We start from the raw sequence: 25513 nt of genomic DNA on the forward strand, positions 1-25513 counted from the left end.
GCCGCCGCGCGCGCCCGCCGCTGCCCACCGCAACCTGTTACCTTCGCCCAGGCCCCGCCCCCGGCGCCGCCCATTGGACGGCGCCGCTCCAGGCCCCGCCCCGGGGCGGGGACAGGTCCGTTATGTCACGCCCTCTCTCGACCACGCCCCGCCGCCTAACGGCCCTCCCCGGGAGGGCGGTCACGTGATGGAGAGGGTGCGCGCCGCCATCTTGAGGAGGGAGCTGCTGCTGCGGCGGCGGCGGCAGCGGCACCTTTGTGCTTCTCAATCGCTTCGCCTGACCCTGCCCGTCCCCAGGACACGGTGTGGCGGGGACGGTCCCGGCCCTCCCGTCCGCCTGGTTGGGCCCTGCGGGGACAGCGGAGGGAGCCCCGTCCCCGCCGGAGAGTTCTGCCACTCACAAGATGGCGCCCGGCGCCGCTCTCCCCTCCCGGCCAGCTCGGGTCACACCCAAGATGGCGCCGCGCCGCGTCTCCTCTGCCTACGGTGGCCGGGAGAGGCCGCGCTTCCGCCGCGCCTGCGCAGCGCGGGCCACACCGTGACTAAGATGGAGGTGCGGGGAGCGCGGGCGCCGCCGCCGTTCTGGGCCGAGGGCCCGGCCCCGGGGCAGACGTACATCCCCCGCGGGCCCGGCCCCGCCGCCGGCATCCTGCCCTTCACCCGGACGCTGTGAGCGCGGGAGGGGCTGCGGGGAGCGGGGCTGGGAGGGGACCGAGGGGGGCTGAGGGATGCAGGGGAGGGGGCCTGGGGCCTGGGATGGGGAGACTGGGGTGGAGCGGCGCTGGGGGAGGTGGGGCTGGGAGGGAAGAAATGGGGCTGGGGGCGTGGAATAGGAGAAGTGGGGCTGGAGGGGGGCTGGGGAGAGGCTGGATGGGAGGAGAAGTGGGGCTGAGTGGGGCAAAAGTGGGGCTGGGGAGAGGCTGGGTGGGGGGAGAAGGGGGGCAATGGGGGGAGAGAAGTGGGGCTGGGGAGAGGCTGGAGGGGGGGAGAAGTGGGGCTGGGCTGGGGGCTGGGGGTATTTTGGGGACCTGGGGGAGCCCGGGCCCTGGCTGACGTGGGGGTCTGCAGGAGCCCGATGGTGACGGGCACCTCGGTGCTGGGGGTGAAGTTCTCCGGGGGGGTGATCATCGCCGCCGACATGATGGGCTCCTACGGCTCCCTCGCCCGCTTCCGCGGCATCTCCAGGCTCCTGAAGGTGAACGACAGCACCGTGCTGGGGGCCTCCGGAGACTATGCCGACTTCCAGTACCTCAAGCAGATCATCGACCAGATGGTGTAAGTCCTGGCGGCCGCCGCTACAGCCCTTGTGGCCCCGGCTCGGGCTGGGCAAGCCCTGACCTGGGCAACTCCCTTCTCCCGCCCCTCAAAGGGCTGAGATGTAATTAAATGGGGGGGCGGGGGGGGGGGATAAACCCGAGGTTGAATCCCCCTTGTCCTTCGACAATCCCTTTGGGACAAGTGTCTTTTTTTCCCGTGCTGAGCGCTGCGGAGAACCCATTTTCCATTATTCTTTGTGGCTGATTCACCTCTTTTAAGGCCTTTTTTGAAAACAGCCTACGGGGCTGGGGGGGACTCTGTCCTGCTGGGGGTGTCGCTGCTGCTCCCACCCGGCTGCTCCCCGGCTTTTCTCACTTGGGTGAAATTTCTACCTGAATCAGAATCGACGAGGAGCTGTTGGGGGACGGACACAGCTACAGCCCCAAAGCCATCCATTCCTGGCTGACGAGAGTCATGTACAACCGGAGATCCAAGATCAATCCCCTCTGGAACACCGTTGTCATCGGGGGTTGCTACAACGGCGAGAGGTGAGCCAGGAGGAGCCGCGGGGAACCTGTGACGGTTCCTGCTCGTCCTTCCCGGGGGGGCTGCCTCCCGTGGTGCGGGGCTGAGAGAGGCTCCGGAGCCGCGTCCCCTCCCCGCCGCGCTCACGGGTCTGTCCCTCCAGCTTCCTGGGTTACGTGGACATGCTCGGCGTCGCCTACGAGGCCCCGACGCTCGCTACGGGATACGGAGCGTACCTGGCTCAGGTAGGGAACGCTCCTGCTCAGCCGCCGACGCGACCTCTGCGCCGGGTGACCGAGATGTTGGATTCTAGATTTATGTTTTTTTCCACCCCCTCCAGCCGCTGATGAGGGAATTCTTGGAGAAGAAGCCCAGCCTGACGAAGGAGGAGGCCCGGGACCTGATTGAGCGCTGCATGAAAATTTTGTATTACAGAGATGCTCGGTCCTTCAACAGGGTGAGTGGCTGGGGGGCGGCGGGGGGCGGCTGGGGGGCAGCGGGGGGTGGCCAGAGATGCTGCACACCTCAGGGCAGTGTCCCCCAGGCCGTTTTCTGTCCCTGACCCCGGGGAGCCTGGCAGTAGCCCCCGACGCGGGGGGTGCATTAGGAGACCCCGCTGGCAGAGCTCTCCTCCGGAGCCGGGCTCCTCTCGTCTCCTCAAGAGCTGTTTGAGTCCGGGCGACGCTGGGCTCTGGTGGTTCCGTAGATCCGATGAGGCTTCTCCCGTCACCGCGGCTGGAGCATCCAGAGCCTATAATCCTTCAGCTTCGGGAGCGTTTCTGTTCAGTGCCGCTGCCTGAGTGTGCCCAAAGGGAAAAGGAAGAACATTCCTGAATAAAAAAAAACACGTTAAAACAAGGTTGTTTAAGGGAAAGCCGATATTCCTGACCCCGAGCCATCAGAGCTTTCCCAGGGCCTGTCTTCAGCTCAAGTGTGGCGGTCGGGCTTCACGGAGAACCGTCGGTGTCTGGGGGTTCCGTGGAGAACCGTCGGTGTTTCAGGGTTTATCGAGAACCGTCGGTGTCTGGGGGCTTTTGTGGAGAATGGTGGGTGTTTTGGGGTTCCTGGAGAACGGTGGGTGTTTTCTCTCCTCAGTACGAAATCGCCATCGCAACGGAGAAGGGTGTGGAGCTGGAGGGGCCCCTGACGCTGGAGGCCAACTGGGACATCGCGCAGCTCGTCAGGTAACGGCGCACCCGGGAAACGGGGGAAAATGGAGGCGTTTTTGTTGGCGCAGGCGTCGGGCGCATCCGGGCTGTGCCTCCTCCTCATCCCATCCCATCTCTTCCCGCAGCGGCTTCCAGTGATCCCGCCGAGCTGCTCCCGGCTGCCGCGTCCCTCAGCGCCCTTTGTCCCTAAATCCTTTACTCCTTTTTTTTTTCCTTTTTTTTTTTTCTCCTTGTTTTTTGAAACGAAATAAACCTGTTGAGAGAAGCCTGTGTTTGTGCTGGGGTCGGGTTTGGGGGACGCTCCAGAAATACCGGCCTCGGGAAGGCCCCCGCTTTCCAGCAGTGGAAGGTGCGAGTCCTTATTTCTGCTGGAAAAGGGCAGCCAAAAAGTGGCTTTTATTGTTTTTGTGCCAGATTTGGGTCACCCGGCCGTTGGGTCACCCGGCGCCTCTCCCGTTGAACGCACAGAGGGGAAAAACGGAATTCAGAGCAGAATAATTAAGATTTCCCTATTTCCATGGCTCTGCCTCCCGCCAGCAGCCGCGCTGGGACACACCGGGATTTCCCAGTCCCTGAGATAAACAACAGCGGAAATATTTATCCAGGAGAGGGTTTTATTAATGATTTTTCAGACTTTTTTTAAAAAAACAACAAACCACCCCAGAATGTCAGTGGGGCGCGCGGGTTGTTCCGCTGCCCCCACGGTAGGGTCCAAGGGCAGGGAGGGGGGGGGGGCGCAGCAACGCCCCCGGGACAGTTAACGGGAGTGTTAATGACACAAACACGTTAATTACCGCTAATTACCGTCCCATGAGGGGCTCCTCGGGACACGCTGAGGGCTCTGGGCGCAGAGAGGGACCCGGCGCGGAGCCCCGGGGGGGCCGCGCTTCGTACCGAGCGTTACGCTACCACGGGAGTTAATTAGTTCTTCGTAATAAAAACGCGTGTTTATAAATCCATTTCCCTGGTTTTATTAAATGTTCCACTTTATGTACATTTTGAAGACGAGCCATTTACAGGTCTGCACATGCTGCCTCCTGCGTTCCTCGGGTCACGGGGAAGGTTCACAAACCCTCGATGGGAACAGAAAGGTGCAGGTGCCTCTGGGTTCCGTATGTCAAAACGCTTCCGTTGATACCATAATACGTACAATTAAAAAACCCTCAAACATGCAAATTGTAGAAAAATTTAAGCTGGCAGTGAAAAATAAAAACAAACGTCTTCTTTTTGTGCACGTCACAGTTTGTCTCATTGAATCAGGTTTTTCTAATTCTAAGGAACGTAGTGTCTGATGCCACTGGTTAAAGCAGGTTTATAATTACGAGTCGTTAAAAGCTCTGGGCCCCGACCTTCCCCCTCCCCCGGCGCCTTCTGGGGGTGACGCTGGAGGGAGGGGGAGGGGGGTCTGGGGGCAGCACCCCCCGACCGGGGACCCCTCCCCGACCCCAGCGCCACGTCTCGCTGCTGGCACCGAAGGGGCAAAACCCTCCCACTCGTGTGTCCACCCCGTGTCCAAATTCACAAGCAAAATAATTAACTCTTCTTTAGAGGAAAAAAAAAAACAAAAACAAAAAACCAAACAAAACAACCCAAAAATAAAAACCAAAGGGAAAAGCAAACCAAACCCAAACCTTAACGGCCAATCAGAGAAGCTTCACGTGTTAAAGCAAAAACTCAGATCTAAATTTTTCCACAGAAGCCTAAATCTCTGGGTCAAGTGTTAAAAAAAAAAAAAAAAAAATCTGTGTTAAAACAACCCAAAAGATGGATGTCCTGGTTCATCAGCTACATAGGTTTTTTTTTTTTTCCTTTCTTTAGAAATGGTCACATTGACAATGTATAATTCAAAACATTTCTGCACAATAAAAACAGAAAACTATGATACAGTGAGGTAAAGAAAACGCAAAAATATTCACCCACAATATATTTTCAGAAAATACCAACACAGTGATTTTTTTTTTTTCTTTTAAAAAAGCACAAAACTTATAAATGAACAGCATAAATGGCTATTTATCTGAGTGATCGCCTACGAATTTCCTAAACCCACAAATCCACAGGGAAGTGTAATGGTCTCAGCCAACATTTATTTAAAAAATAACCCTTTCCGGGTCCCCGCTCGCGGATCGGCGCTCAGATTTCCATCAGATCCAAGTCGGCGTCTTCGAAGCCGTAGAAGGACTCAGTCTCGCTCTCCCCCTCGAAGAGCCGATGGAGGATCTCGGGGTCGGCGGCCTCCTCGGCCGGGCTGCGGTCCTGGACCTCGGCCGCCGCCTGGGGCGGCCCCTGGCCCAGCTTCAGCTGCTCCTCCAGCGAGGAGATGAGCTCCTCCTGCATGTCGGCGTTGCGGCGGGGCGAGTTGGCGGTGCCGTCGGGGCCGGGCAGGACGCTGGCCACCAGGAAGGACTGTTGGACCAGTTCCGGAGAGTCACTGATCACCTCCAGCGCCTCCGCCAGCCAGCAGAGCACCAGCTGGAGGAGAATGTCCGAGTCGCAGGTGGAGTCCGCCATTTCCTTGGCTTGCTCTTTCCACTTTTTATGCAAGAAATTTTTCACAGTCCTTTTTATACAAACATCCAGAGGTTGGATTTTGGAGCTGCAGCCGGCGGGGACGACGGCCGGCAAGGTGCTGGAGGCGCTCAGCAAGGACAGAACCTCCTCGGAGAGGTGCGTTCGGTGGCAGTCCAGCACCAGCATGCCCTTGCTGTTCTGGCACTCCGTGTGCTTCTGCCACACTCGGGACGCCCACAGCTCCATCACCTCGTCGTCGCTGTATCCGTTCTCCTTGGCTTCCAGGAGGATGGACTCTGGCACGTTGGCGGGCTGCTGGACGTGACCCCGGTAGAAGACCAGCGTGGGGAGGACGCTCCCGTCGGCGAGGATGGTGAGGACCACGTCGCACCAGGGCTCCCCGGTCCCCACCGTCTGCAGAGCGTTCTCCTTGCGGTCGTCGCTGCTCAGCACCTCCACGTCGAGGAAGAGGGAGATCTCGTCGATGGCCGCGATCATGGAGAGGGGCAGGTCCTGGGTGTGGATCTGCCGCTGCACGAACTCGATGAAGCAGCTGGCGTTGTCCTCCACGTCCTTGGGGAGGGGGTGAGCCACGGCCCGCCGCGTGTGCGTGCTGAGGTTGTGCCGCAGCATGAACCTCACCGCCCACTCGTAGGAGATCTTGAAGCCGCCCTCCAGGGAGCGGCCGATCTTGGTGGCTTTCTGGAAGAGGGTCTCCTCGTTGACGGGCAGCTGCTGCTCCCTCTGCGTCAGGACCCACTCCGCCAGCTTCTCCTCCGCCTCCAGGCTGAGGTACTTGCCCTCCGACAGCGAGGCCAAGTTCTCCTCTTGGAAAGCCTGGAACCTTCGGAGCCAGCGCTTGATGCGCCGTTGGGGGTTTCGGAAGTGCTCCGCCGCCTGCTCCGTGTTGCAGCACAAGGCGAAGAGCACGACCCGCAGCTTTTTTACCGACAACTGCTCTTTTTTGCTGGTGGGTTCGGGCTCCTTCGTCGGCTGCTCGTCTTCTCGAGCCTCCATGTTTAAGGACTCCTCCTCCGGGCAGAGCGGGGGTCTGCTGGAGGCCGACGGCGCCAGCTCGGGCTCCAGCTCGTCCCTGGCCGGTAACACGGACTTTGTTTTCACAGTAGCAGCTTTTCCCGGGGAATAGGGAGGGCAGGGGTTCTTCATGCTCTTGTCCTGGGGCTGAACGTGCCTTGAAGGGAGAGAACACAGGGACCTTCTTAAAACCCAGAAAATCGAGCTGTTGGGGGAAAACAAACGAAGAAAAACACCAACCACCAACACACACACACACACACACACACACACCCCCCCCCACCCACCCCCCTCCGGGCTGGAACAGGGAAGAGTTTACAAACACTTACCTGGAATGTGATATCCAAGTAGGCCCTGATAAGAAAAACAAAACAACTATTTGTAGCTTTGCAAACAAACACTGAATCGGTGCAAACACAGACTCTCACAGAGAGGAGGACCCCCAGGTGCTGTAGGCACCCTGACCCCCACACCCAGGGACCCCCGCGGCCGAGGGGCAGAGCCCCAACTCATCAGCAACCCCCCCCCCGTCTGCTTGAAACGACCGGAGTTTGGTTCGGAAAGCTCAGCTTTGGGATCAGCAGGGACACCCTGAAGCTTGGGAAGCGGCGGTAATTGCCCCCCTCAACAGCCGGGACGCCGCGTCCGGGCTCCATTCAAACCCCAGCAGCTGCTTCAGGCCCCCACTGTCACCGGGACACAATGGTGTCTCCAGGAACAGAGGGACCCGCTGAAGTCCCTGCATTGTCCCTCCTGGGAAGAGCCCCTGGGAGCGGGTACCGGTGACTCAAAGCCCGGCTCTCCCATCTCCATAACAATGGGCACCCGCTCGGGCAGCTCAGAAGGACCCTCAGGACTCAGCCCAAGGCCAAACAAAGCCCTGTTTGACCCGGAGTCTCTGAACTCATGGATTATGTCCTGCCTTAATTGTTTTTGCAACTTCTCTGCTCCTTTCCGAGCTCTTACCTCGGAAAATAATGTTACTAAACTCGTGCGAGGGGTTGAAAACCAGGTGTTTGGCCATTGCGTCGCCCTCAGATGTTACGAAGAGACAAGAGGAGCAGGACAGCTTCACGCCACTGGGAAAGGGAAAAAGAAGTGAGCTCAGCACCAGGATGAGATATAAAAACACGTAATTCCCTCCAGTGCACACAGGGAGCATCCCCACCCCAAACCAGTAACTCCCACTGGAAGGCAACGGGAGTCTCTCGGGCAACGTATTGCCCTTAATTCAACACATTTTCCCCTGTGGCAAAAAAGAAGCAAGAGCTTCTTCAGAAGCAGATCATGAAAGAAAAGAACCGGAAAAATCAGAAGGTGAATGCAGAGTAGATTCCCAGGTGATTAAAACAAGTTCTCCATTACCAGGCAGTGTAGTTTTTAAACAAAGCCAAGTATTTTGGACTCTTCCGAGGAACGTGATTGCTGTAAGACAAAAGAGTTTATAAAACGTCAGAATTATTCGGGGTATTTAAAGAGCTATAAACCCAGCAAAACACAGTACGTTTACAAAGGCAGGCCCAATCCTGGGTTTAATAATATTTTTGTCTGCCAGAGTTGTGTTCAAGGACATGAAAACTCTGTGTCTAAATAAAACCAACTGCAGGGTAACCCCTGGAAATGCCCAGATTTTGGAGTAACTGTTCTGCCACCCTCCTCTGTGGCCTTTCCACAGCTCCGCACAGCCCACGGCCTCGGAAAGCAGGGTACGGTGGGTTTTTTTCTTTTTAAAACTTTTCAATTATTCCACATCTCCACCTGAGAGTTTCACAAGAAGTCTCAGGAGCACGGAGAAGATGCCAGGTGTGCACAGCAGCGTGCGGCACGCCTCAGCAGCCGCAGAACCGAGAGCCAGCTCGGGGTGGATCTTTCAGCTCTTTGCGCTGTTTTCTCCCGTCGTTTGAAAGGCGGTGTCAGAGCAACACCTCGGCCTCCCACAAACCGCCCCCCTGAGGTGGCAACTCCCCTTTCTTACAGGGCAGGCACAGACCCGGAGGTGCTACGGAATTTGGGCAGGAGGAAAAGCATCCCGCATCCCACCTACTTGATCATGTGGTTGGCGTAGGCGCGGGAGCAGCAGGTGCTGTAGCGACACAGGGAGCAGTGCACGTAGGTGGGGAAGTGGTTGGGGAAGTCGGGGATCTCGAAGCTGCACTCCAGGCAGGTCTGTCTCCCCAGGACGCTCCTGAAAAGAGCAGGGGGAGGTGAGGGGGGGGATTGTCGTTAGCGCGTGGACAAGCCCCTTGGGAGTTACAACTACCATCAGGACAGGGAACTCAACAGTGTGAACTTTCAGGGGTCTGACACCAAACTACTCTCATCTCCCACCCCGGCTTCCCAGAGCACCTCAGTGCCAGGCTAAACATTCCCACTTGCCGTCGTCAGCAGTTTACAAGCCAAGAGTGGGCAATAAATAAATAAGTTCATAAATTAAAATATCGACGACAAGGCAGCAGGACAGAGGACGGGCAGACGCCCTCACGCTGATGAAATTCCATGGTTTCTATAAAAGCCCCCGGCTAATTCTGTATTTCGCAGTGGCACCTTAAGGGCTTTCATAACACGACTTCACCCCGGGTTTGCGGGAAGCCGATTCTCCTGCCATAAAGTCTCCTTGGCAACTGTCAGAGAGAGCTGCCCAGCGCCCAGGATCGCGTTACCCATCCCTGTGCCATTAAAAATCTAACTACGTTGCCTTTAAAACAAATGTCTATCTGTTGTTTTTTTTTTTTTTTAAATTTGAAATTTAGCCAAAAGCTCTGACATTTTTTTGACGGCTCTCTTCTGGACATTCCTCTGGACAGGCGGGTACAGGAAGATGGGCTGGGGGTCGGCAGAAGACGAGAGGGGAGCATTTTCCTGCCCCGGCCCCTGCGGCATCTCATTCGACGCTATGGGCACTGCCCGTGGTTGTCCTCTGGACGCCCTGATCGTCACCTGCAGGGAACAGACACACCAAACCCCCTCAGACACAAGAAGCCATCCATCCAACTCGGACTCCTCCGTTCAGAGAAGTCCTTCAGGCTCTTGGCAGTGAACAACGAGGTGCTCCCGGGTCACCCCTCGTCGCTCCCTAAAAGGGGCAATGCCCTGAGCCCCAGAAGTGCCCATTTGTCCCCAAAGGATCCAGACAACTGGTTCAGGCACCGTCACCTGCAGATACCTTCGAGAGGGGAGTTTAACCTCTGTCGTGCCACTCGCACCTCCTCTCACTTATTGTTTCTGGGAGGTATCTCCTTAACCAAGCACACACCAAGGGACAGACACGGAGTGTTCTTCTGTCCCTCTGAGCGTGGTTTAAGTGATGGAGATGAAGAAAACGTCAGTTCTGCAGCACTTCATAAATACAGACACTACGGGTGTTCCCTGAGCAAACACAGGCCAGAGGCCGGCTCAACTTGGATTTCTTGCTCTTAACTTCCATTTCTCACCTTGGTTCCAGGTTTCAATCCTTCTAACTGTTTGGGCTTCCGGAAGGTTTTGTGGTGCTGCAGCTTGTGTTCGATTTTATCCTTGGCAAATATGAACTGGAGCCTACACTTGTTGCAGTGATAAACACTCTTCTTCTAAAGCAAATGCAAACGAAAGACATCTCATTTTAGAGAAAGGGAAGTCACAACACAGCAGGGGGTGTTTAAAATAAAGAAAAAAGCAAGAGAGAAACCCAACGCTTTTCCCCTCTTAGAAACCAAAGGCAGCCCTATTTTTCCTTAACCTCTGAAAAGTCCCTCCCCGCCAAGCCCCGTATCTTGGGTGTTTTGGTTTTTAATTAAAATGTTCAGGCTCTGGGGAGACACCAGCCCTGGAAGTGCCGCAGAACGAGTCTCACCCAGGTTGCTCAAGGCAAAGGCAGAGGGGCAGAGCAGCGCGTGGGACACCTTGCCTCCCAAAGCTGCCTCTCGGGGGGTCAGCGACGGGGCTTCGGGGGCAAATCAATGCGGGGACTCGGTGAGAGCCCCCTGTTTCTATATTCTGAACGTACACTCCAGCTACACCCACAGAAAATATGCTGTCAATACAGCCAGTATGTACGGAAACAGAACAGCGAGCCACAGAAATCACATTCCTTTGTGCACGCACAGCAGTGTTTACTTATCCATCAGCTGGAGATCAAAAAGTTTAAACCCCAAATGAAGACAGAGCCCACTGTTGGTTCATCATCACGTGATGCAAACCCACTCCAGCAAAACCTGCTTTTTTCTAACTCCCTCTTTCAACCGAGTTTTCCTTCTTTCTGCTTTTTACTCCAAGCCAAAGCTCAACTCATCTCATGCTTAATCTCCACCGACTCTTCCTGCCATCGCACCTGATGCCTCATGAAGTGCTGCTGGAAGGCGTTGCCGTTCTTGAAGACCTTGAGGCAGTAGGGACAGAGCAGGTGCCGCGTGTCCTCATGGATCATGCGGAAATGACTGTCCACCTCGGAATAGAGCGATGAGCGGTACTGGCAGACCTGGGGCAGAAACAATTTCCAGTGAAATAACACAGGAATCCCTCTCCCATCCACTGCTGCACCACGGGGAGCTTCACAGCAACGCCCAGACCCCCAGAGACACTCATCAGAGGAGCTCGGGGTCCTGAAGAACCCGCCTGCTTATCCCAACTGAGAGATACCAAATCAAGCAGCGAATATTCAGAGTACTTTGGAAAAAAAGGTTTGAACTACTCGTATAAAAAGGAAGTAGCGACAAGTCAAGCTCCAGACCCAAGAAAAAAAGAAGAAAAAAGGGAGAGGCAGTCAACGCAAAGCAGTTGGAATATATTAAAGAGCAGTTTCTTCAGGGTCTATGTAAAATGCAGCATCTGGAACATAATCTGGTTTAACATAGCACATTTTAGGAGTTTCTTCTCTGTTTTTTTCTTTTTGGAGGGGCAGTTTAGGACCTCTGGGTGGAGATGGCACATTCAGAACGGATGTGAGCACAGATCTCATGGCAACAGACTGTCAAGAAAAGGTATCACACAAGCAGCATAATCTCATCTGCTCCAGAGTGACAACTTCTCTTTATGGCACAGCGATTTGCCCTGGGAGGAAAGGGAAAATTAGGCTCTGAACAAAAGTCTATGGAGCTGATCCAGCGGCAGAGTGCTGGGGACTGGTGGCAAATAAACACTGAGCCACTTGTGCTGCCCTCATGGCCATTGGGCTACTCTAATTCTACACCTGGAAAAACCCCCATGGGCTCCACAGCACTGCTCTGCGGAGTTTCTGCTCATTCCCTAGTATGTGTTTATCAAATCCAGCCCCAGAACCACGGTTAATACCTGACAAACGTAGGGCATCTCCCCGGGCTTGTGCGTGTCCTTCATGTGCTGCAGGAACATGGGCTCACTCTCGAAGGCCCACTCGCAGATCTTGCACTTGGCTGCAAAGGAAAGGACAAGCAGGTAACGGCCGGGGACGAGAAAACCCTGTTCAAACCTGGCACTGGCCGTGGAACAACTTAAAACAAAAGAAAACCAACCAACCAGCCAAAAAAACAACTCAAAAAAACTACCGCTCAACTCTTTGAATTGGGTAGGCAATAAAATATATCCTGAGAGGTTTCCGAAAAGCAGCAAAAGTTCTCTTACATAAAAAGGCGGGTACACCAGGTAGGAAGACATCCCAACGAGGGAACTGCAAGTGATTTTAGATCAGCTGTCAGCCTACTGGGAAAAATGACCTTCTACCATGACGTTATTATTGAACTCAATCGCTAAAGTAAGTTTGCAGAAATGGGATTCGGATGGATTTTGCTGCTGGCCCTACAAAACCGAGGCACCGAGGGGCCAGCCCCAACAGTCGCTCCTTTCTGAACAGATCTGCAGGTAATACCAGACAGGAACCCTCTGAAACCCAAACAAACCAACAACAGCACAAAATGAACTTACTGGTTGACTCGTAGGGACTGTGGACGTTCTCCAGGTGACACTGCAGCTGGAAGGGGGTGGAGAACTGTCTGTAGCAGTGCTGGCAGATGGTGTGGACGTCCACCTCGCCGTTCTGCTGGTCCAGCTCCACGTGGTGCTTCATGTGATTCATGAACCTGACGGGGGGGGAAGAGGAAGAACGTGAACACGAAGTCCAAACATTTTGCACCCGTAACCCTGAGAGCATTACCAACGCTACACCGAAAGCTTTTTTGACAGCATTAAGATGTTTCCTTCTTGCTCTTCCCATCAAAAGGAAGCAAAATCTCCTCCTACCCAGCACCTTCCTGCTCCCCAAGTCCAAGAGAAGCACAAGAACAGGGTTTGCAGTGCAGGGGCTGCACTTCTGACCCCCCCAGCCCTTCCACTGATGACAACAAACCACTTTAACTTAGAAGGAAAACCAGTGGCCCCATTACCACAACAGAACACCACAGCGGCTGGCTCACAAGAATACATTATTTCATAAAAAAAAAGCATTGAATGAGGATGGGAAGAGCGTCTCTTCAAGAAGAATTATTTCCTATTCTCTAGTGAGACTAGTGACGAGCGGACGAGGCGTCTCTGCTGCACAACATTAATAACACCATTATTCCAACCAGGTGGTCTTCTTACAACTTGTTCCCTGACTGAATGGAATGACGGCGGGAAAATCTCTCCCTTCTGTGCTTCAGTTTTGATCTAAAGCTACGCTACACAAAGCTGTAGGGCCTGAGAGTGGCGCTGACACCTCATTTTCCCTTCTGCAGACGAGAGGTACCGGAACCCTGGTTCTGTGGCCCCCGCGTTCCTCTCACCGTATGTTGTTCTTTAGCCTCTTGGTGCAGTGCGGACACCTGAAGGACGTCGGGACCTTGGGGAAGTTCAGCAGCTGGCTCACTTTGCCACCGTCTCTGCCGTAGTAGAAATCATCTACCAACATAATGAGCTTACTTTGGGAGGAGTCGACTACGTTTTCGCTGGGCTCTGGGGCTTTAGCAGGTGGGGACAGCGCAGGGATCGGAGTAGAAGAGGGTGGCGAAGCAACAGCTGGAGTTTTTTCTGGAGATGGGGGCTTTGCAGATTGAATATTTGGTTCAGATTCTAGAGATTTTCTTTTCTTGAGGAACTCAACCATTTCAGGGCAGCAGTACTAAAAGGAACAAACACACACAACAAGAAAAGCCCCCACATTAAAGCGTGCCCAGGCAGAACCGTACACACTATTGAACAGACAAGGACCAGCCAGCACTGAGAGAAGACAGGGGAGCTCTAGGAAAGGGTAACGCAGACTCAAATTCCAATTTTCTGGTTTGATTCTTTACTGCTCAGTAAGAATAGAAAATGAACGGACCTCCTGGCACCAGGAGGACATAAACTAAGGTCCTGCCTAGTTCCAGTCAAGGACCCTGGAGAAGGTCTTCCAGAAGCCTCTCGCTTTCTTCCCGTCACACTCTGCCTTTCCACAGAAGCCCCCGATGGAGGGAGAACACTCCACACCCACGAGCAATCACCCGTTGGCTGCTCGGCTCCGAGCCGTTACTTACACACATGTGGCCTCTTAAAGCTTCGGTGACTCGGAACTGAGCGTCACACCTCGGGCAGACCTTCCTGCCACCGTCTTGCAAATCAAACGTGGGAATAGGAGATGAACTGACTGCAACAGGAGAAACACACAAAACCCATCAGAATCCTTACATTTCATCCTAAATCCAGGCAACCTTTTTGGCATGCTGAAATACTTTAGTTTCAGGAGCTGTACTTTTAACTACTGACTGGTCTGAGAGAGGCCAACACCTTAAGGAGGTGCTCTCTTTGGAAGAAGAGAAGCAAAGATTTTATCCTTTTGGCTCCTTGTGTAGAGTATTTGAGGTCTGTGTACTTCCGAGACACACGCACACCGACAGTTCTGAATGCAAAATAATGTATGCAAGCAAATATCCATAAACAAAACCTAATCACTGGATAAAAACGTACAGACAGAGACGAAGAAATTAACGGCAAAGCTTCCCAAGTGTTCGTCCCTATTATGAAGTGTCAGTAGTTACAGGTTAGTTTTTTTTTTTTTACTGCAGAAAATAAACTCCTGAACACTCAAGCAGAATGAATCGAGCTGCCCCAGCCCGTCCGTACCTTTTAGTGATGAGGATGAGGAGGAGGACTCTGAGACGCTGGATCTCTGGGAGCCGTGCACGGGGCTGCTGTTGGAAACCACCAGCGGGCCGGGGCTCTGCCCTAACGAAGGAATGGTGTTGAGGGTATTCACTAGCTTTGCAACCTCACTGCTGTTCTCCCCAGTCACGCCGGGCCGCTTTACAGTCACAAAGCTGGCGATACTCACTGCCGAGGGAACGGATGGCAGAAGAACACTAATAAGGACTCGGTAAACTCTGCCCCACCGTGTGAATCCCACCCCCAGCTAAGGACCCCTCCTCTCCTGCGCTTCCACCTCCAGCCTGCCCCACAGACGGCTGACGAGCAACTATCCTGCCCAGGGAAAGCAGATTTCCCCGACCTTCCAGATTTACAAGATATGAGTTGCGTCCCGCGATGAACCGGACACTGATTATCATGGAATCATGAAAATTATTTGTATTTCTTTTCTAAATGCAGCTGTATATGATGATTATGGCCACTTAAAGCTAAAAATAACCTGGCTACTTGCTGTGTGAAGAAGTTTTTTTTTTCCCTTTTATTTTTTTTCCTTTTTTCCTTCATTTCACTCACGCATTCAGCCAACATTAAAAAAAAAAAAAGCCCAATACAGTTAGTTTCTGCTTGTGTTCATCATCTATTTAACTTCACCTTTCAAAAAGTACAAGTGATTAACAAATAGTATTTTTCACTTTGGGGGACTCCTGATTGATGGTCTCAGAATATTGTAGGAAACAAAATTTAACTGGTTCTCAAACCAAACTGGACAGGATGGTGAGATTAATCCTCGTTTTCCAGGTTGGTAAAGAGAGCTGAAGCGTGAGTCAGTGACGGGCAAAAATAGAACCCAGGAGTTCTGAGTCAATTCTGCCTTTGAGCTGCTGCGCCGTACGTTTGACGATGGAATTATAGACAGTGTCACACGCTCGAGGCCCCTCGCTGTTCCATGGCGAGTCTTACCTAATTTGGGGTTAGTAGCTGGACTGGACTGCCCTGGCTGCGGCACAGTTAACTGTCCCAGTGGTGTTGGCTGCGTTGCAGTGGGAGTTGTGGAGGTGCTGGGAGTGGACTTACTTTGCTGCTGCGCCTGGGACTGGGGCACAGTGCTCCGGATGGTGAGCGTGGCCGGAATGACCGTAGTGAAAGTGTTGGTGGTGGGTCGGACCGGCATGGTCGTACCTGGTCTCACCTGGGCCATTTGAGAGAACACCTGAGGAACTCCAACCGCTGGTTTAACAAACTGCGTACCCGGGGCTTCAAAAACAAAGGAACAGACGAGATCGAGTCATCGAATCCCACTCCTCGTGCAGAAATACCCGAGTGCAACCTGGTCTCCAACTCTGCCGAGCTCCCAACGCTCCCGCTAACTTCAGTGCAAGTTTTAAAAGTTCAGCACCTCAATTTCACTTCTCATTCAGACTAAAACTGAACACGGAACCAGACAGAGCAAAGACTGTATTTATAAGGGTTTTTAGGTGGAATTTTCCAAAAGGCCCAAGTAGCTTGGGAGCACAAATCCCACCAGCTTTCACGGGGCTCACAGTCCCCGTCTCCAGGCCCAATGGAAACCCATGGAAGGTTTCTTAGGGCAGGACAAGGAGGACCCCACAGTTGCAAATTAGTTCGCAATACGAAGCTTTGGAGATCTGTTCTGGGGAGAGCGAGAGGTGACTCCTCACTAGCCTTGTTGCCTTGTTTAAGGCAGGTTTCTGGCGACCCACAGGTTCTTAGTCTTTCTGATGGTGCGTGACATGACCTGGCAGCAGAAGTCAGTGTTAGAAAAACCATCCTCAGGGTGAGGCTCGGCTTCCAGGCCGTTGGGGAGCGCTCACACGACACGGGGAGACTTTGAAACGAGGGAAGAGGGGTTCTCATGGGCTGGGATCTTGAAATTAAACTAAATGAGGAGGCTTTTTGGAGAGGCCAGATTTACATGGAGCCCTGTGCAGCAGACATTCCTTCCAGCTAGAGGTCCCCAAGCGCAAAGTGGTTCATTACTACGATCAAGGGGCCCACTCTCTGCTGCAAAGTGACTTGCAGAATCACAGCCTCAAACACGGACAAATCTCACCTGGTACAGAACTGAACCCCCCCCTTTAGAGCCACGAGACGCACAGGTGAAATACGGATTTCAAATAGTGTATTTTTAACCTTTGCTACTCTAAAAAAGAAACAGGGCAGTGGCTTTGGCTTGTTTCAGCCCTTACCTGGGACGAGGGTGATGGGTCGAACCGTCTGACCCTGCTGCACGTTCAGAACAATCCCAACCTGGTTCATGGTGTTTTGCACAGGCCGCACGTTCCTCACGGGAAATCCCTGCAGTCACACAGTACTGTCACCACCCACACACCCAGCACATCTGAAGCGCTTTCACTCTGAGCTTTCTAGCCCAAAAACAAATAAAGACACTACAAAAAGCCCCCCAGCGCTATCACCTACAGATCAATTGGATGATGAGGCCACACCGTTCCCAGCCAGCACCTCCCCCAGCAGCAGGGCCACCCTCCTGACACTCTAACACATCCGATACACGGCCTCCGCTCTCAGTCCCTCCTTCCTGAAGCACCTACAGAACTCTTCTCCCAGGTCTTAAACAATTTATAAACCCATATTTGAAGCAGTTTCCTGGGATAGAAAAATTTGCAACAGGCAAAGACAAATTTTTAAGTTTTTTTTTTCTTTTTTTTTTTTAAAAGCTGGAGCTCCGGGAAACACGGGCACTTGTTTTGTAGGAGAGCTTCCCCAGGGTTAAAGAGGCCAGTGGACATTAAAAAAATTACCTGCACATTTCCCAGGAAAATAAAACGAAGTAGTTAAGTACTCGGGGATGTCAAACTCACGCAGAGTGGACAGAGACACCCGTGGCAGGGAGCTGGGGCTACTGGTGAGCCCCCAAGCGAGAGCCAGCGGGAGGTCCCAGCGGACCCGTGTGGCTCCCCAGGACCTGCTGGGGTGTGGAACGGGGCCAGCTCTCTCGAGCGAGACCCAACGGCAAAACAACTGGGAACGTGAGCTGTTTCCAAACAAAGCTCTTTCTAAATCTACATAAATTAAAAACCAAAAACCCCAAGAGATTTCAGCTCAAGCGAAACATCCACTAAAGGACTCAAGAAAAACTGAGGCAGGCATCTGGTTATTTCTTAACGGAGAACATTCTCCACGGATGAGGACAGGAGCTCTCCTGTCTTGGCTGTCCCCAGGAGGACACTCACCTGGGTGGTTATAAAGATGGGCTGGCTGGTCACCGGAGAGTTGGTGACGTGGTTGGCGTTCTGCATGATCTGCACAGGTCGTAGCACCGGCTGGGTCACCATCGCGCCCAGGCCCGAGGCCGGGTTCTGGGTGAGGATGAGGGGCTGCCCGCTCTGCTGCACCAGGGGATTGCCCGCTGGAAGGAAACACAGCTAAAGTCACCTTTGTCGGGTAAGAAAGGCCACCGCTGCTGCTCACATACACTTGGCTGGTAATTTTAGTCTTCAGAACTGGATTGAGTTCTCCAGAACACGCTTTCAGAGTCAACTCCTGGAACCATCCAACCCTTCTAGATGTTGTTTTACTGTTTGTATTTGGACTAGGATTTTCCAAGCTGCCTCGGAAGCAGTTGTTCAAATCCCTCAGCCCTGAGCAGCCCCACAGACTGATTATCTGGCTCCTGGGTGCCCTTTGAACGCAGCCACAGCAGCTACAGAAAACACTGGTTCTGGTCTCATTAACTACGGAGTAAAAATTCACCTGCTGGCAGATACTGGGAACACCTACTCCCAGCCCTGGCATGGGACGCGTGCCCCAGGCAGAGCCACACGGAAAGTTTCTGAACAGCATCGACAACCGCAGACCGTCGGGGACACCGGAGTCTGCCCAGGGCTTCAGTTAGCCAGGACCAGCCACGGCTCCTACCACTGACACCATCCACATCAAAAACAGTGATAAATCATAGAATCCTAGAATGGTTAGAGTTGGAAGGGACCTTAAAGATCATCGAGTTCCAACCCCCCTGCCTTGGGCAGGGACACCTCCCACTAGAGCAGGTTGCTCAAAGCCCCATCCAGCCTGGCCTTGAACACTTCCAGGGATGGGGCAACCACAGCTTCTCTGGGCAACCTGTTTCAATGGTTAGGGTGGTGAAATCACATCCTGATTTAGAGGTTACTGCACTCACAGACTCCAAATTCAACACTCAGGCATCACTAGAGGTCCTCTCAGGCAGAGTAGGAAGCCTGGGATGATGGCTCAATTCCTTGGTGACTTTGTTCTCCAATGGATGCCCTCAGCAGCCAGCACCCAGAGCCAAGGGGTGGGAAGGAGCCACCCAGGGACACACGTTAATGCTTTTAACAGCAGGTGATTTGGGCACCGAGTGGAGTCAGGTCCCCCCCTGAGAAATGAGGGATTACTGGGGCTGGGGGACAGGCACCTGTAGGTATCTGAGGAGCCTTCCATCGTTCTCAGGAGAAGCAACTCCAGGTGGCTCCTGCGCTCTGATTCCATTCCTGGAAAGCAGGGCAGGTTGGGCGCTGCTCCAGGAGATGGCCTTTGAGCCACAGGACACACCAGGCAGCGAAGAGGAGCTCCTGCCATAACCCCCTCCTCCCCAGGGACGAGGTACAGGGGAGAGAGGGTTCTCAGGGCAGTGCCCAGAGAGTCCTTTAAACTTCACTAAGTCTTTCCCCCTCTGCTCTGCCCTGGTGAGGCCCCACCTGGAACACTGGGACCAGTTCTGGGCTCCCCAGCTCCTCCTCCCACTGCTGGAGGGGTCCAGCAAAGGGCTACAAAGATGATGAGGGGTCTGGAGCATCTCTTAGGAGGAAAGGCTGAGGGACTTGGGGCTTTTGAGTCTGGAGAAGGCTGAGGGGGGGTCTGATCAACGTCTATAAATACTTCAAGGGTTGGTGTCAGGAGGATGGGGCCAGTCTTTTTCCAGTGGTGCCCAGTGGCAGGACAAGAGGGAACTGGCACAAACTGGAACATAAGAAGTTCCATCTCAACATGAGGAGGAACTTCTTCGCTTTGAGGGTGGCAGAGCCCTGGAAGAGGCTGCCCAGAGAGGTGGTGGAGTCTCCTTCTCTGGAGACGTTCAAAACTCACCTGGACACGTTCCTGTGGGACCTGCTCTGGGTGGACCTGCTCTGGCAGGGGGTGGGACTAGATGACCTCCAGAGGTCCCTTCCAACCCCATGTGATTCTGTGATTCTCACTTCCCTCCCCGACCCGCCGTAACCACACACCGTCACACACTCGCTGCCCGTCACACAGAAGTGCAGAATTTTCTTCTACAGTTTCTGTGTTTTCAGGACAAAGAGCACTTTGCAATTCTTGTGGTGAGAAGAACTATGGGGATGGAAGGTGTGTTATTATCTGATGGTGGAAATATGAAAAAGGAGTGGAGCTGCCAGGCCGACGTGCCGCACAGTGCCCACCTCATTCTCCTGCCAACAACCCCAGGGCTTTTTCACGGAATCAGGGAATTGTCAGAGTTGGAAGGGACCTCTAGAGATCTTCTAGTCCAACTCCCCTGCTGAAGCGGGGTTGCCCAGAGCACATCACTCAGGACGGCATCAAGGTGGATCTTGAAAATCTCCAGAGAAGGGGACTCCACACCCTCCCTGGGCAGCCTCTTCCAGGGCTCTGGCACCCTCACCCTAAAGAAGTTTTTCCTCATATTTGAATGGAACTTCCCATGTTCCAGCTTGTGCCTGTTGTCCCTCGTCCTGTCACTGGGAACCACTGAGAAAAGTCCGGCTCCATCCTCCTCCAGCCCACCCTTTAGATGTTTAATAAGGTCTCCCCTCAGCCTTCTCTTCTCCAGGCTGAAGAGTCCCAGCTCTCTCAGCCTTTCCTCATCGGGGAGATGCTCCAACCCCTCCATCATCTTCGTTGCCCCACGCTGGACTCTCTCCAGTAGTTCCCTGTCTCTCTTGAACTGGGGAGCCCAGAACTGGACGCAGTATTCCAGTCGTGGCCTCCCCAGGGCAGAGCAGAGGGAGAGAATGACCTCCCTCCACCTACTGGCCACGCTCTTCCCTACGCAGCCCAGGATCCCATTGGCCCTCTTGGCCACAAGGGCACATCGCTGGCTCATGGATAGTTTGCTATCCACCAGGACTCCCAGATCCTTCTCCTCAGAAGTGCTTTCCAGAAGATCCACCCCTAACCTGTATCGGTGCCTGGGGTTCTTCCTCCCCAGGTGCAGGACCCTACACTTGCCCTTGGTGAACCTCACGAGGTTCTTCTCTGCCCAGCTCTCCAGCCTGTCCAGGTCACGCTGGATGGCGGCACAGCCCTCGGGAGCGTCGGCCAGACCTCCCAGTTTGGTGTCATCAGCCAACTTGCTGAGGGGACACTCTGTCCCCTTGCCCAGGTCATTGATGAAGATGTTGAACAGGACTGGGCCGAGTATTGATCCCTGGGGGACACGGCTGGTCACAGGCCTCCAACTTGACCCTGCTTTTTCGGGTACAATGGACATACACATTACAGCAGGTGGCTCTGCACGTGTATGTGATGTAAGAAAGAACTGGTTTGACTGGGATACAGGTAGAGCTAAAAGCAATCAAAGGAAATTAAGACCAAAAAAAAAAAAAAAAAATTAGGCCGAGCGTCACTTCAAATATATTTAGCTTTTGGTAATTTCTCCTTTTATGCCCCAGTAATTTGAGACATTTTAAAACTAATCTGCAGGGAAAAAACTGGATCCAGCAGAAAGATGGAGAAAGATAAGCTAAAAGGTATTTCCATCTTTCGTTTGGAAACCCTGTTTGTCGGGTTTTGGGGACGGGGTCATTTCTATCCACTCCAGGACGCGCTTCTGCTCCTTCACCCGAGGGAGAACTGGTAGGTTGTGCACAACCAACCCCAGGAGAAATTCCAGCAGAGGTTTGTCAACGGATGAGCTTGAAAGTCAGGTATTACCAACAGGGATGCTGTTATTTAAGAAAAGGATGATTTTTAGGTCTCTGGGCTTGCTCATAAGTGAATTACGTCCCGGAGGGAAAAAAAAGAAAACCACCAAAACGAAATCCAACAAAACCTTACACTGGGAGAATGGAGAGATTTTAACAGGTCTTTTTCAGCCCTGGCTTGTAAGTCTTTTTAATTAATGTAAAACAAAATGCAAGACGACAGCCATGAGCGTAAAAAACAGATTGCTGAGAGCTGGGACGGCTCCAGACACGGCTCGTCTCGCCAGCGTTCCGCACAGCCACAACTTAAACTGGGATGTGACCCCCAGTTACTGGGCCAGCGGCGACCGCAGGGACCGGAGAGGTGACAGATGTCCCCGTGGCGCTTCGCCACTCCAAGTCCTTGCTGGCATCAAGCCGAGGAGGATTCCCCTGCATGTCGAAGGCACGTCACGGGAGCCGGCAGGGACTCCAGGAACGCTGTGGGGTGGAAAATGTCATTTCCCTTGGTCCCGAAGCGACGGGGCCGAGCACCCTCTGCTGTACCTGGGCCGGCCAGAGAACTCGCTCCACCAAAAAACCTGAGGTACGCACAACCGAGCGTGTCTCCGTTGTTTTTTCACCCGACGGCATCCACCCCAGAGCACTGGGAAGGCCAGCGCCCCACGGGGAGCAGGACACGCAGCACCACCCAGGGCACACTCCTCGCCCCACGCGGAGTCTGGGTCCGTTCCAGAGGGTCAGAAAAACACAAATATAACCCCCACCATGGAGCTCCCCCCGAAACACACGGCCCTGACTGCGATGGTGAACGCTTTGATGGTGAACGCTTTGTTTCCACCACGCTCGGAGCTAACGAACCTTTCCAAGGCCGTGGCCGGAGCTCCGGGTGAGTTTCCAGTTTCTTGCTCTCTTGAGACAAACAAATAAAGAATAAATAAAGGAAGAAAGAAGCAAGTTTCTCAGACGGCTGTGACCTGCACAATCCTTTCACTGTAAGAGGTGACAAAGGCCTCTCCAAATTAGATTCCTGTCCAAATCCACCCGTTTTAATGGGATCTGGGAACCCCTTGGGTAGAAGATCTTATGGGGGGACACTGGAACTCGTCAGAAGGGTACACAGATATTTTACTGTTAAATACATTGTTTTTAGCAGACTATTTTTTTAGTAGCCACACTTTTTTTACTGTTAATCTAATTATAGCACAGCGATACCGCCAAGCCTTTATTAATTTCTTGTAATTGATTTACAACATCTGTCTCAAATTACTTTTATTAGCAAAGCTATGAAATACTCATCGCAAGTGTGTTATTATGTAGTGAGATCTAATACATTTGGAGCTTAAGATACTTTTGCCAGCAAAGATATTGATTTCAAATAATGTATAGAACCTTCCTCGTTACCTGTGCGTCTGATTAGATTTTACTAAAAATGATACAATGGGTTTTTGCGCAGGAGCTGGTGGCTCTGGCCACAGGGACGCAGCCACAGCCTCACACCAGGGTCACAGCTCACATTGTGGCCAGACACGTTGAGCCACCATCGTTCCTCATCCCTGGCCCACAAGCCACAGCCCCATCCCTATTTCGGGTATTACGCTGATGTTTTGCCCGATCTTGACCAAGAAAAAGTGACTGAAAGGGCTGAACAAAAGCCTCAGTCACAGCACGCGCCCGTCGGCTTCACCCACGCACAGCACGGGGAAGATTCCTTCTTCCATGCACCAGACTCAAGCATTCGGCACCAACCAAAGGGACAGCAAATGAAAGGTCTTCTTACTGTACGATGTCTCATTTACTCCCAAATTGTGAAATGCTCATCATCAAGGTTTAATTTGTATAAGGTTTAATCTTTTGGATATATGCTCAATGACCCCACTGACCTCTGACACCAACACATCAACAACCAGAAAGCCCCATCCTCCTGTCTTTACTCGGGGTTCCCTTACAAACTGAATGGTCTGAAGAACACAAAGCCTCCCATCTGACAATTACTGCTTTTTCTGAGTCCAAATTCCTCATAATTTGGACAACTAGTGGGTAACAACCTACTCTGACCTGCACACTCAATGCGAACTCTGAACAAAGTTCCGCGCTTTGCCATTTGTGGAGAACAGGCCAAAAAAAACCCAAACCAAAAAACCCAACTGAACCTGATTTACCAAATCAGGGGTTAGATAAGTAACGACAAGCGAGTTTTAATCTCGTAAGTTATTGTCCTGGTTTGAGGTAAAACAGAACTAATTTTCTGCTCAGTAATTTTTCCGTTTTAGCTGGGCCTCTTCTAACTAACTAAACTCTGAAATTAACGGCATATGGTTCAGAAACCGCTCGCTCTCACAGTGATAAGACCTGATTATTCCAAGGAATGGTGAGCAGAGAGGCCCTTGCTTATACTTATTGCTATAACAACCAAGGTCGGGTAAATTTGTTATTTGCCCCGTTGGAGGGTCGGAAGCGGAAAAGCGTAGAGGGGTCCCACCTGTGGGGAGGAGTGGACAGGAGAGGTGACCCAAACCTGACCAACAGGGTATTCCATCCCACCTGCATCATGCTCAGTATAAAAGCTGAGGGATCAAAGGGTCATCTCTCTTCCTTCAATGGCCGACATCTGAGGAGGACCCTGTCTGTTCGTCTGCCTTTGATCCCGATCCGAGCAATCCTGACTCCAGATCCGGAATCCAGCTCCTGTCCATCACCGAGTCCAGCCTGGGACTTTCCCCTGTGCCTGCTGGTGACGTGATCATCACCCTGGGAGCTTGATACGGTTTTGTATATAGTGTATTCTTTTTTTTTTTACTCCCCCCCCCCCTTTTTTTATTATTTATTATTTCATTATTTATTAATATTTTCATTAAAGTAGTTTAGTTTTTTTCTAAACTCATAAATCTCTTTTATCTCTTCCTCTCCTCTCTTTTCCTTAGAGGGGGGAGGGAGGGGCCATCTGTCGCTCCGATTGCTCAATCCGGTCACAGCCACGACAGTTATGTCACAGGAAATACAATTCCCCAATGGAATACCTGATCCCCTCACTCATTTCAGAGCTGCCAGAAGGATCCCGAGTCGGTCACCACCGAACCCGACACACGCTAAAGCGCTTTGTGAAGGAAAAAGCACCATCTTCTACGTAAATTATCGATTCTCTGCTTTTAAGAAACCACTACTTCGGCTGTAGAACGCAAATAACTTGGCCAAAGTTTCCTTCTCGTTTTCAGCCAGCACACCCTCTCCAGCACCTGCAACAATCTCACTTCCCTCGCACAGAGGAAAAAGCTGTTTCCTGATCCAGGTATTGCGGGGACACCCCCCCCACAGAGCACCCCCAGCTCTGCCCGGCACCGAAACCTCTGTCACAGCTACAGAAACTGAGATTTCTTACATTGCTCATTGACAGGCTTTTCAGCTACAACAAGACTACTCACTGGATGGGACGTCACCAGCCACTGCCGTTCCCCTTCACACCGTAACCCCCGCGCCAGGAACAATTCTGGACTGAAACGGTTAATTACCCGTAGCAGTTTTATCAACTGAATTGTAATCCTCAACAACGGAGTCTTCAATCACATCACTGATTTTCTGCCACGGTTCCAGCTCCTCCTCCTCACATTCCATGAAAAGGTCCGTGTCCGCCATCCTGCCAAGGGAAGAGAAGAGAAACCTTCATTGGGAAACCACGATTTATCAGGCACCAAAAGTCTCATTACAAGAAAAATTGCAATGCCAGGAATATGAACTATGGTTTTGTTTCCCAATATTCCAAAGGAAAAAAAAATAATAAAATCAGTCGCATATTTTCAGGTTCTTACTTATTTCTCTGGCCACAGAGCTGACTGCACGTCCTGCACGAACAGGCTGTGGTTCCTTTTGAGATAAATCTGTGATGCTGGGCTGAACCCCCCTGGTTCTGACTTAAAATTGCAGTGGTTTTCCCTCTCCTGCCTAAGAAAGCCAAGGTAACAGCTTTGAAATCAGGGGTCACCACCCCAAAACTCCAGTACCTTTAAATAAATGAGTAACTGTGGCTGAAAGAAAGAAGACCTGTGGGTTTTGGTGGTGGTTTTGAGCATTGTCGGA

The 25513-nt window shown here is 52.6% G+C and overlaps 2 protein-coding genes across 3 annotated transcripts; one reads left to right on the forward strand and one right to left on the reverse strand.

Annotated features, from left to right (window-relative positions):
* The first annotated feature begins 538 nt into the window (after positions 1 to 538).
* On the forward strand, positions 539 to 4952 carry PSMB4 (proteasome 20S subunit beta 4). Its single transcript, XM_074164656.1, has 7 exons — positions 539 to 669; positions 1069 to 1275; positions 1659 to 1805; positions 1946 to 2027; positions 2123 to 2239; positions 2878 to 2966; positions 3077 to 4952. Exons 1-7 carry the CDS (start codon positions 548 to 550, stop codon positions 3087 to 3089), a joined length of 777 nt encoding a protein of 258 aa, XP_074020757.1. The 5' UTR covers positions 539 to 547; the 3' UTR covers positions 3090 to 4952.
* Positions 3909 to 25072, reverse strand: POGZ (pogo transposable element derived with ZNF domain). 2 transcript variants are annotated; one of them, XM_074164655.1, is made up of 17 exons: positions 24949 to 25072; positions 17753 to 17928; positions 16748 to 16856; positions 15501 to 15794; positions 14520 to 14726; positions 13934 to 14043; positions 13205 to 13539; positions 12369 to 12523; positions 11760 to 11860; positions 10801 to 10947; positions 9926 to 10060; positions 9259 to 9431; positions 8539 to 8679; positions 7860 to 7919; positions 7461 to 7573; positions 6824 to 6848; positions 3909 to 6651 (listed from the first exon to the last, which is right to left on the reverse strand). In XM_074164655.1, the coding sequence occupies exons 1-17, from the start codon at positions 25070 to 25072 to the stop codon at positions 5082 to 5084; spliced, it is 3975 nt and encodes a 1324-aa protein (XP_074020756.1). In that variant the 3' UTR covers positions 3909 to 5081. The 2 variants fall into 2 exon arrangements, with proteins under 2 accessions (XP_074020756.1, XP_074020755.1); XM_074164654.1 differs by having other exon boundaries at positions 14520 to 14765.
* Positions 25073 to 25513: the final 441 nt, after the last annotated feature.

This window comes from Numenius arquata, chromosome 27, assembly GCF_964106895.1.
Source record: "Numenius arquata chromosome 27, bNumArq3.hap1.1, whole genome shotgun sequence".
In the NCBI taxonomy this organism is placed as follows: domain Eukaryota; kingdom Metazoa; phylum Chordata; class Aves; order Charadriiformes; family Scolopacidae; genus Numenius; species Numenius arquata.

Coding starts and splice junctions, on each gene's coding strand:
- PSMB4 (XM_074164656.1), top strand. CDS start 548: ATGGAGGTGCGGGGAGCGCGGGCGCCGCCGCCGTTCTGGGCCGAGGGC. Junction 1,276..1,658: donor CAGATCATCGACCAGATGGT/GTAAGTCCTGGC, acceptor TACCTGAATCAG/AATCGACGAGGAGCTGTTGG. Junction 2,240..2,877: donor ATGCTCGGTCCTTCAACAGG/GTGAGTGGCTGG, acceptor TTCTCTCCTCAG/TACGAAATCGCCATCGCAAC.
- POGZ (XM_074164654.1), bottom strand. CDS start 25,072: ATGGCGGACACGGACCTTTTCATGGAATGTGAGGAGGAGGAGCTGGAA. Junction 14,766..15,500: donor AGCTACTAACCCCAAATTAG/GTAAGACTCGCC, acceptor GAGTTTACCGAG/TCCTTATTAGTGTTCTTCTG. Junction 7,574..7,859: donor TTTAAAAACTACACTGCCTG/GTAATGGAGAAC, acceptor TCCCTTTCCCAG/TGGCGTGAAGCTGTCCTGCT.